Raw genomic sequence first — 12,078 nt, forward strand, 5'->3', positions numbered from 1 at the left:
TAATTAGATCTATTCATACTTCCATAAGTGATGTAGTCTTATTCTACTTTGCTTATTTCCCCCTTATATAAGTTTAATCTTGGTAGAACGTGTGGATTTTAAATTCCCGCCACTTCAAAATAGGGGCAAAACACAACACCTTGATACAATGATAGAGTGTGCAAGGAATTTGGGAGGATTATAAAATGGCGAGGTGAGTTTATTAAGATAGTAAAAGTATATAAAATACAGAATCTTGCAAATGCATAATCTCATTGTTTTATAGGTAGCAGGATTCATTTGTATGAGAAACCAAAATTCATTACAAACATACTCAAAAACTAATGACCAATTTCACTCAAGTCTAAATTTCAATTTAGACTAGAAAGTTTTTAAAAAGGTATTACCAACCTTTGTTTCTTTTCGGGCCAGGTTCCTGCATAACCCTCCACATAAGACATGGACGTAGATCGACGCATGATTCCTATAAAAAAAAATGTATGAAATATTACACACTGGGGATGTGAAATTCCTCTTCAATGAAAATAAGAGAATTTCCATTTCTCGGAATTTCTCAATTCTAAATCATACTTTTCCAAACCGTGAGCAAAAAACAGAATTTCCACTTTTTTTTTAATCAAAAGGCCCTTCAGGCCCTTTGTAATATGTATTGCATTCTGACCCAAAATAGAGTGTAATATTTTAAAACAAATTTACACTCATTCCTCGAGTCTCTCTGCATAAAATATGTATGTGAGCAGGTGATCTGCTCTCAGGTGTCTGTTAATGTGGCACTATGGTGCATGACCAAGACTGGGATGAGTTACCAGATCATTATTAAGACAGAAAACCGAGTTAATTTTTCTTCTCTTTAGCCTAAGTAGTTGAAGCCAGTTAATGTTCCTTCTTCCATCTAGCTCCGATTAATTAACTTGGCACAGAGAGAGACCTTCTCCTCAATCATTACCTCACTGACCTACATTTGCTCCTGGTTCCCCAATGCCTCCAGTTTAAAGTTCTCATCCTCATGTTGAATTCTCTTTATGGCCTTGTCCCTTCCTCAATTTGTAACTTTTACCAGCCACCTAGAACACTGTTACTCCAACTCTGACCTCAGCTTCCCCCACCCTCCACTACCATTCATGGTCAAGCCTTCAGCAGTTGAGGCTGAGATTCCATTATCTAGAATTCCCTCCTTAAGCCCCTCTGCTTCTCTATCTTCTATTTATAACACGCTATAGAAATCACAGAATGAGAACAGCACAGAAGGCACCCATTCAGTCCATCATGTCTGCTCCTGGAAAAAGTTATCTAATTAGTCCTACTCCTTGGCTCACCACATAACTGAGGTTCCTCACCCACGGTACCATTCTAGTAATTCTCTGCTGCACCTTCTCTAAGGCTTTGACCTTACTAGAGAGTAAGCTCAATACTACAGCTGAGTCCTAACCAGTGATTTATAAACGTTTAACATAATTTTCTTGCTTTTGTACTCTAGCCCACTGCTTTATTAATAGGAACCTATATGCTTTTATTTTAAAAAAGCAGCCTTTCCAACTTGTCCTGCCACTTGTAATATTACTTGTTCCTTTGGTATACGAAATATTCTAAGACTTACAGGGCTACAAAGAAAACGTGGATTTTTATTATACTTTCACTGGAACATACATATATATATATATATATATATATATATATATATATATATATATATACTGTTACAACCAGGTGAGCAATATGTCTAGGAGTCACTTGCTCTCTTCACCTGGTCTTATAGGGCTTAATTTTAAACACACTGTGTTTTGAGCTTCCCTTTTTGTGAATCCGTGTTCACAGTTTCCAATTATCAGGCAAATAACAGGCAAATCAGCACAAACAGGCTTTCTTTGGTTTAAAGCAGAAAGACAAAATTTATTAAACCTTAAACTTAACTCTAATACGGTTCACGCCTGCAGATATACGACACGCAAGCATGCACACATGATATAAACATGCAAGATAGGGACAGAAAAGAGAAGAAGAGATGAGTAGAACAGTTTAAGGCAATATTTTGTTACTGTTTCTCGAGCTCGCTATAGTCCTTGAATGAAGTTATATTTTTGCATTTCATTGGGGGCCCAGTAATCTTCTTAAAACTTTGTGGCAAACCTTTCACTCTTTGAGTTTCACGTGCCTTCAATGGTTTCAGTTCCCTGAGAGATAGGCAGGCAGGCAGGTGGTGTTCTTAATTCCAGGAGAGCACATAGTGTTCTGCCTGGCAATTCCTTTATTTGGGAGTTCAAATTCAAAAAGCTCCCAGGTTGCTCAGCAGGTTAGTCATGTGACTAGTTCCTTATATGGAACAGTCTCTTCACATCCCTTGTTCGAGGCTCAAATATCTCTGCCCCAGCCAGCTAGCTAAGTGACTAAAACTAGTCTGATCACGTCTGTGTACTGGAGAGCAACTGCAGAGTCTCCATTGTTTCAACATTGTATGTTACCATGGAAATGTCTTTCCAATCAGAGATCACAATTTTTAAAGTTTTAATTTTCATGTGGCGAAATAATGCGTGCCTCAGTCTTGGCAGGTGGAGGTTTGCTTGACAACACACAGCTGCGGAGGTGGGGGGAGGGGGGGTGGGGGGCGTGGTGCAGGGAAGGAGTTGCTTCAGTGGGGACGGCTTGTGCCACAGCAAGGGGGAACCATCCAGATTGGGCACAGGGTGCCTGATCAGGAGGCCCTCTCCCCCCACCCCCCCACAGCCTGCAAGGGGGCCTTCTGAGCTACTGATACACCTGCCCGCCGCTGACAATATTCAGGCAGGAGGCGGCCCTTAAATGGCAATTAATTAGCCACAAGGGCCTTAATTGGCCTGAGGTGGGCAGGCCATTTGTCACCTCCCCGTCACTGGTAAAATTGCAGTGGGGAGCTGAAAGGCAACAGGAACAGCATCCCCGGCCTCCCACTCAATCTTACGCACACCCCTACCCCATCCCCCAGCCTCCACTCCACTCCTGCCAGGGCGTAAAATTCCTGCCATGTGTACAACATCCAATGTTGTTACAGTTCAGATTAACTATACATGATTAAAACAAAACATTATTTACAAGTAAATTTACCGCTCTCTAAAACGTAGAGGAGGTTTGCTTATTCATTCCAATAATGTTATCGTAAACCTCTTCCCAGAGCTGAGCTTGTTTTGACGACTCCCCAGAGACTCTGGTTAGCATGTTCTTCCTCTGTGCTCGTGCCTCTGTATGTTCATCTTCAGACTCTGTCTTTGTATGTGTCTGTGATGCCACAGGGTAACATGTAATGTTATCATATAGCTCTCCGAGTTGACGTCGGTTCTGTCTGAGAATTGCACCGTTGGGTGTCTGGACCTCGTACCATCTGGGCTGGTCACATAACATCGCAACCTCTGCAGATTCCAAGTTCCCAATGCATGATTGAGGCCTCTCACCTTCTGTACTAGTCGCAATCGAGCTAATTCTGGTCCTGCTGCCTGTCATATGATACCTTCATCTTCCCTTGTTTAGAAAGCTTAGAAAAATGATGATTGGCAACGTCAGCAATCCCTCTGGCCTCTGGGTACTTGCTGCAATGAACTGAAGTCTGAGGAGAGACACTCAGTCATATCACCTCTTCGTGTCAAGACTCCCTGGCTTTGTGTTGTCGCAATACACTCGAACTGGATATTTTCTAAAGTCTTTGGTGTGTTGTTGACTTCAAGTATTGTGACAATTCGTAGACATCGGCATACTGGAAGTCTTGTGACAGCTGTTCCAGTTGTGTCCACAATATCAAACATTTGTGGTAGCCATTCGGAGCTCCCATAGCTGTACTGCAAGGTAATTGTTCCAAAACACTAGGTGTTCTTCTTGAAGCAATGTTCCATAAGCACTCAGGCAAAATTCCTGCAAAACTAACTTCGATGGACTGGACACTGTGTCCGGATGGCCGAAACTGTCTCCCCTGCCAGATCCTGTTTTCTCAACTCTAAAATGGCCAGTGTTCCAGGGGAGGACAAAGAAAACACTTCAAAGACACAGCAGCATCATTGACATTGATGACTAGGAGGAGCTTGCTACCAATCATTCAAAATGGCAATAACTTGTCCATCAAGCTTTATCATGCTTTGAGTTCAAACACCTTAATGATGAGACAGAAGGAAAGAAAAGGAAGCAAGTCCTGCACTGAGGACCCCACTACCTCGTGGGACATCCTGCCCCATGTGACTAAAGATCTGCAGGTCGGGAATCAGCCTTTTCAGTCACCTGAAGACCCATGACAGAAACTAGTGACCTGGTGCAGACGTCATCCTTGAGTCGAGGGACAACTGACGACGAATCCGTCCAATGCACTTGATTGGAGAACCATTGTAGGCAGTCAGCCTAGCTGGGGTGGGTCGTACCACAGATTCCCATTTCTTTAAGTCCATGTCCTACAGTATACAGATGGGCAGAATGTTTGCACTTGCTCTGGTGTCGATTTTTACTCTGAGCTTATGCTTGCCACTCTTCTGTGAACTTATAATCCCGATCATGGCAAATGCCTCAAATTGTAGAATAGCACGGACATGTTGATCCAAATTAACTATGTGAAATGCTTGCTTGCTGTTCACACGAGTGCATTCGTCACCCATGTCCTCCTGACAATCTGTCTCTCTGCTGACCTGATGTACCTGCTTGGGCTTTTGTTGTGTGTTGACATACCTTTTGTTGCGTTTGCCATTCTGTCTTGCAGATGTTCTCTGTGCATTTGATCTGCCACCATTCTTGTGTGCAGTATCCGAGCTTGGACCTCTGCACTGCCTTGTCCAACGTCCTCGCATGCCACAAGCTTTGTACTGGTCATGGCATGCTGGACAACTGCAAATCAGGTAAGTCAGGCTACATTTATCACACGGCTGAGCCTGGGTTACCATACCAATAGTCGTAGCTGGTAGCTATTGGCGTCCAGCCATGATGGCTTCAGATTTCCTTCCATCATTGAGTAGCATACCTACAGTGTGTCCTTTCTCGTTTTCTAGCAGGTCTTTTTGAAAGGCTTATATTGGGGTTGACGCAATTACGAGCTCTATAATCCATTCCGACAATTCAATATCTGCAAAGTTGCATTCTTGATCTTTGCCTTGGCACCTTGCAACAAACTGGTCAATGGACTCATCTTGCCTTTTCCAGTAGGTCATAAGCACAAGCCTTGTAAATTGTACTTGTACTTGTAAATTGACCTTGACCTGGAGTTGCTCCTCCAGGAATGTCCATTCCTTTCTAGGGTCTTTCTGATCCTCAGCTGACAATCCTGACATATTGATCTGTTGCAGGCCCTCATTGACCAGTGCAATCTTAATTTTCACAGCTTGTTTCACTGGTTCGCTCACGTCTTGATCCAAGAAACACAGTTCCAGCTGTTGTCAAAACGATGTAAATTCAGACGCTTTGTCCAATGCCTTCCAATCCATGATTGGATACCTGAAAGCCATTTTCTGGATGATCCCGCTGTTTCACAGATACAGGCTTTTTCACAGGTTTCCTTTTTCGCAGGCACACTTCTTTGTTTCCTTTTTTAGATAGATTCCTTTTTTTGTAGGCCTGCCCCTTTTAAGAGTGAGACTACAGCTGCTTTGTTAACACAGCTTTTTTTTTTAAAACTGAGAGCGCAGTTCTTTGCTTACACACTTTGTTCAATTTTTTTTTAAATGGAGCACTTTTTTAAAAAAAAGACGGCTGTAGTTTGCAGTATCGGCAGCTGCCAGAGCCAGCCTTTTACTTTGTGCAGGACCTCCAGTGGCATTGTTAAGCTCTTTTCAGATTAGGCCCTGCCCACGTGACCAAAAAAAAAACAGGAAAGCTAAAGTGGTTATGGCTGTACTACTACTTTTCAACTTTTTCGACCTACTGCCAGATTAGTTGAAAGCTCCAATCTCTTGGCAAATTGCCTACTGTACTCAAAAAGTTTCAACACCTCTCAGGGTCCTGCCTGTCCTTGCCACCTGAATCTTCAGCAACTCTAGCTAGGCAATCGGCTGTACCTTGTTTTCTGTTAGTGTGTTCTTCAGAAAAAAATCAAACGTTGCCACGATGTGATATTGTAATATTTGGTGGTCTTTGGAAAACATAAATCACAAACGTTGCCACCATGTAATATTACTTGTTCCTTTGGTATGTGAATTAATATAAGACTCACAAGAGTACAAGTAATATCCAAAGAAAACATGGATTTTAATTATACTTTCACGGGAACATATATACACAGTTGCTACAGGAGCACACCAATACATGTCCCACTCTGTCGGGCTACACCCACATCTCCCTGGTCATGTGTGACATGACATCACTTCCTCTGATAATCTTCACTTAGATCTTCTTAAGGTGGTGCTTTTAAGGTCATCCCACACCACCTTCAAATGTTTTTGTATATACACCCCCAGGCGTCTCTGTTCCTGCACCCTCTTTAAAATTGTACCATTTAGCGTACATTGCCCCTCCATTAAAACCCACCTCTTTGATCACGCTTGGTCATCCCGACTTACATCTTTCTCTGGCTCAGCATCCATTTTTCCTCTGAAACACCTTGGAACATTTTTCTATGCTGAAGGCGTCAAATGAATGCAAGTTTTGTGCTGTTTGGTTTCATATTTGCACCTTTTTGAACAGTTTTAGACATTAGTGAACAAGGCTAAGGGAATGGTATCTATTATCTGAAGGGGGCTAGAATTCAAAAGTGAAGAATAGATGCTTCAATTGTACAGAGCCCGAACCTGGAGTACTGCATTCAGCTTCGGGCATTGAACCACAGCAATGAGTGGGTACAGTGCCTGAAAGTGCTGCAGAATGATACCAGGGCCTAAAGAGTTAAATAATGAGGACCGTTTACATCAACCTGGCTTGCATACCCTTGAATTTAAAATGGTTGATGGCTGGTCTAAATCGAGCTCTATGATGTCCACCCTACGATATTTCCTTTGGTGGAAAATCCAGAACAAGAGGGCATAATCTTCAAATTAGAGCTAGGAGATTCAGAAGTGAAATCAGGAAGTACTTTCTCCACACAGATTAATGGAAGTCTGGAGCTCACTTCCCCAAAAGGCCATGGCTGTTTAATGAATTGAAATTTTCTAAGATTCAGATTGATAGATTTTTTTAGGTAAGGGCATCAAGGGGTTATACAGCAAAAGACAGATAAATAGAGTTGATGTACAGATCAGCCATGATCGAATGAAGTAGCAAAACAGACTCGAGGGACTGAATAGCCAATAGCCTTCTCCTGTTCCAAAATCCTACAGTGACAATATTTGCTAAGCCATGACTGAAGTTGGATGCTCATCATGGGTTGCATCTTTTGCTGTAAATTCAATGAATGCCCATGTTTTACATGGACTTTAGGAGACACTGATGAAGTCCCTCTGAAGGTGAGGAACTTCAGGGAGTTGTGCAAACATAATGTGAAAATCAAAGAGCTTCAACTATGGTTTGCTATATTTAAAGAGAATGTGGCTCAGTTCAGTGTTTTTGTTTTTACAAGATTCACTGTCCAGTTTGTTAAAAATAGCACAAATCACACACTGTTCATTCTTCCTGTAGTTGAGACTAAGTGGTATCATCTTTTATTTGACAGAAACAGCAATTTCCAAAATGCCTTTTCTTATGACTACTATGCCTTCAACGCAGTAAAAAAAAAAATGCCCCTAAGTGCTTCTCAGGAGTGTTACTGGACAAAATTTGACACTGAGTCACATCAGGAGATATTAGGACAGATGACGAAAAGCTTGGTCAAAGAGGTCAGTTTTAAGGACCTTAACAGGAGAAAAGAGGTGTAGAGAGCTTTAAGGAGGGCATTTCAGAGTTTAGGGCCTTGGCAGCTGAAGGCAGGACCATTATTGGCAAAGTAATTAACATCACAGATGCTCAGGAGGCCAGAATTGGAAAAGCGCAGATATCTGAGGGTTGTAGAGCTGAATGAGATAGGAAGGGGCAAGACCACAGAAGGATTTGAAAACAAGGTTAGGAATTTAAGAAAAGACATTGCGTAGCTGAGAACCAATGTAGGTCAGCGAGCAGAGGTCATGGGTGAACACGGACCTGGTGAGAGTTAGGCCAGAGGCAACAGAGTTTTGGATGGGCTCGAGTTTATGGAGGGTGGAAGATGGGAGGCCGGCCAGCATCGTAAGTGTCGCGTTTAAAGGTAACAAAGGAATGGATGAGGGTTTCAGCAGCGGGTGAGTTGAGACAGGGGCAGAGTCGGGTGATGTTACAGAGGTGGAGATAGGTAGTCTTAATGATGACATTACATGTGGTCAAAAGATCATCTCAGGGTCAAATATGACATCAAGTTCGTGAACAGTCAGACAACTTCTTTAAAAATTCTTTCACGGGATGTGGGCGTCGCTGGCTAGGTCAGCATTTATTGTCCATCCCTACTTGCCCTGGAGAAGGTGGTGGTGAGCTGCCTTCTTGAACTGCTGCAGTCCATGTGGTGTAGGTGCACCCACAGTGCTGTTAGGAAGGGAGTTCCAGGATTTTGACCCAGTGACAGTGAAGGAATGGGAATATAGTTCCAAGTCAGGATGGTATGCGCCTTGAAGGGGAACGTGCAGATGGTGCTGTTCCCATGCATCTGCTGCCCTTGTCCATCTAGGTGGTAGAGATCATGGGTTTGGAAGGTGCTGTCTAAGGAGCCTTGGAGAGCTGCTGCAGTGCATCTTGTGGATGGTACACACTGCTGCAACTGTGCACTGGCGGTGGAGGGGAGAGTGAATATTTGCAGTGGTGGATGGGGTGCCAATTAAGCGGGCTGCTTTGTGCTGGATGGTGTTGAGCTTCTTGAGTGTTGTTGGAGCTGCACTCATTCAGGCAAGTGGAGAGTATTCCATCACACTCCTGACTTGTGCCTTGTAGATGGTGGATAGGCTTTGGGGAGTCAGGAAGTGGATTACTCAATGCAGAATTTCCAGCCACTGACCTGCTCTTGTAGCCACAGTGTTTATATGGCTGGTCCAGTTCTGTTTCTGGTCAATGGTAACCCCCATTGTTGATCGCGGAGGATTCAGCAATGGTAATGCCATTGAATATCAAGGGTGATGGTTGGATTCTCTCTTATTGGAGATGGTCATTGTGTGGCACGAATGTTACTTGCCACTTCTCAGCCCAAGCCTTAATATTGTCCAGGTCTTGCTGCATCTGGACACGGATTGCTTCAGTATCTGAGGAGTCGTGAATGGTGCAATCATCAGCAAACATCCCCACTTCAGCTGACCTTATGATTGAAGGAAGGTCATTGATGAAGCGACTGAAGGTGGTTGGGCCTGGGACACTACCCTGAGGAACTCCTGCAGTGATGTCCTGGGGCCGAGATGATTGACCTCCAACAACCACAACCATCTTCCTTCCAACCAGTCGAGAGTTTTCCCCGATTCCCACTGATTTCAGTTTTGCTCGGGCTCCTTGATGCCATACTCAGTCAAATGCTGTCTTAATGTCAAGGGCAGTCACTCTCATCTCACCTCAAGTTGAGCTCTTTTGTCCATGTTTAGACCAAGGCTGTAATGAGGTCAGGAGCTGAGTGGCCCTGGCAGAACCCAATCTGAGTGTCAGTGAGCAGATTTATAGCTAAGTTTGATAGTGCTGTTAACAACACCTTCCATCACTTTTCTGATAACTGAGAGTCGACTGTGGAAGTGGTAATTGGCCGGGTTGGGTTTGTTCAATTTTTTGTGTACAAGTGACTACTTGGGCAATTTTCCACATTGCCAGGTAGATGCCAGTGTTGTAGCTGTACTGGAACAGCTTGGCTAGGGGCGCAGCTAGTTCTGGAGCACAGGTCTTCAGTACTATTGCTGGAATGTTGTCAGGGGCCATAACCTTTGCAGTATCCAGTGACTTCAGCCATTTCTTGATAGCATATGGAGTGAATCGAACTGGCTAAAAACTGGCATCTGTGATGCTGGGGACCTCAGGACGAGGCAGAGATGTATCGTCCACTGGACACTTCTGGCTGAAGATGGTTGCAAATGCTTCACCCTTGTCTTTTGCATTGATGTGCTGGGCTCCCCTATCATTGAGGATGGGGATATTTGTGGAGCCTCCTCCTCCTGTTAGTTGTTTAATTGTCCACCACCATTCACGACTGGATGTGGCAGGATTGCAGAGCTTAGATCAGATCTGTTGGTTATGGGATCGTTTAGCTCTGTCTATAGAATGCTGCTTCTGCTGTCTGGCATGCATGTAGTCCTGTGTTGTAGCTTCACCAGGTTGACACTAAAGCCTGGCTACCCGACCCGAACCCGACTAGGCCCGAATACATGTGTTGGGTTCTGGTTGGGTCGGGTCGAAATTCAGAGTCCAACATTAGGGCTTGGGTTGGGTCAGGCTGGACACTGCTTCGGGAAATCACGGGATCAGGCTTACCCATGATTCCCCACGACTCCAGCTGCAGGAATAGCCTGCTGCCAGAACAGATGGAGGAGATTTGTGTCAGGTCGGGTCGGGTGTGGAAAAAAAATTTAAAGAGCTCGGGCTCAGGTCAAGTTCGGGTTGGCTGTGGTCAGGTCGGGCCTGAGTCAGGTTTTAATTTTATACCCAAGCCAGGCTTTAGTTGACACCTCATTTTGAGGTATGCCTGGTGCTGCTCCTGGCATGCCGTCCTGCACTCTTCATTGAACCAGGATTGATCCCTGGTTGATGGTAACTGGGGGACATACAGATTGTGGTTGAATACAATTCTGCTGCTGCTGATCGCCCAAAGCACCTCATGGATTCCCAGTTTTGAGTTGCTAGATCTGTTTGAAATCTATCCCATTTAGCACAGTGGTAGTGCCAAACAACACGATGGAGGGTATCCTCAATGTGAAGATGGGACTTCATCTCCACAAGGACTGTGTGGTGGTCACTCATACCAATACTGTAACAGGTAGATTGGTGAGGACAAGGTCAAGTATGTTTTTCCCTCTTGTTGGTTCCCTCACCACCTGCCACAGACCCGGTGTAGCAGCTATGTTCTTTAGGACTCGGCCAGCTCAGTCAGTAGTGGTGCTACCAAGCCACTCTAGGTGATGGACATTGAAGTCCCCCATCCAGACTATACTCAGCCCCCTTTCCACCCTCAGTGGTATTCAACATGGAGGGTACTGAGGAGGGGTGGTAGGTGGTAATCAGCAGGAGGTTTCCTTGCCTATGTTTGACCTGATGCCATGAGACTTCATGGGGTCTGGAGTCAATGCTGAGTACTCCTAGGGCAACTCGCTCCTGACTGTATACCGCTGTGCTACCATGTCTGGTGGGTCTGTCCTGCCAGTGGGACAGGACATACTGAGGAATGGTGATGTTGGTGTCTGGGACATTGGCTCAAAGGTAGGATTCCGTGAGTATGACTATGTCAGGCTCTTGCTTGGCTAATCTGTGGGACAACTCTCCAAACTTTGGCACAGGCCCCCAAATGTTAGTAAGGAGGACTTTGCAGGGCGTTGTCATTTCTGGTGCCTAGGTCGATGCAGGGTGCTCTGTGCGGTTTCATTCCTTTTAGCTTTTCTCTAACAGTTTGGTACAACTGGTTGGCTTGCTAGGCCACCATTACTGAGATTAGCTTTTTTTTTAAATTCCAGATTTATTAGTTGAATTTAAATCCCACCAGATGTCATGTGTCCCCAGAGCATTAGCCTGGGCCTCTGGTTTCCTACTCCAGTGACATTACCACTTTGCCACCGCCTCCCCTTGATAGGAACAGGGATGGAGTCGGTGGCTAGGAAACGTAATTTGTCTTGGGGACTGAAAACAATGGCTTTGGCCTTCTCAATATTTAATTGGAGGAAATTTCTGCTCATCCAGCACTTAATGTAGGACAAGCCGTTTAAATTTAGAGACAGTGGAGGGGTTGAGAGAGAGAGATGGTGGTAAAGTAGAGTTGGGTATTGTCAGCATACATGTGAAAACTAACGGTGTCTTCAGGTGATGGAAACTGGAGATGGGATGGTTGTTTGTAAGGTGGGTGGAGTCTAGAGTTTTTTTTTGAACAGAGGCGTGATGATAACAGATTTAAAAAGGGAAGAGGGACAGTACCTGAATAGAGAGAACCATTAACAATGTCCGCTAACTTTGGGACCAGGAAAGGAAGTTGGGTGG

At 44.4% G+C, this 12,078-nt stretch overlaps 1 protein-coding gene across 3 annotated transcripts in view; it reads right to left on the reverse strand.

The window, feature by feature from the left end:
- camsap2a (calmodulin regulated spectrin-associated protein family, member 2a) overlaps positions 1-12,078 on the reverse strand; it is a 234,924-nt gene that overhangs the window by 23,411 nt on the left and 199,435 nt on the right. For all 3 annotated transcript variants that reach the window (XM_068037604.1, XM_068037603.1, XM_068037602.1), the window contains one exon: positions 391-463. In XM_068037604.1, coding sequence (XP_067893705.1) covers positions 391-463 — 73 coding nt within the window. The remainder of the gene's footprint in view (positions 1-390; positions 464-12,078) is intronic.

This window comes from Heterodontus francisci, chromosome 8 (genome assembly GCF_036365525.1).
Source record: "Heterodontus francisci isolate sHetFra1 chromosome 8, sHetFra1.hap1, whole genome shotgun sequence".
In the NCBI taxonomy this organism is placed as follows: domain Eukaryota; kingdom Metazoa; phylum Chordata; class Chondrichthyes; order Heterodontiformes; family Heterodontidae; genus Heterodontus; species Heterodontus francisci.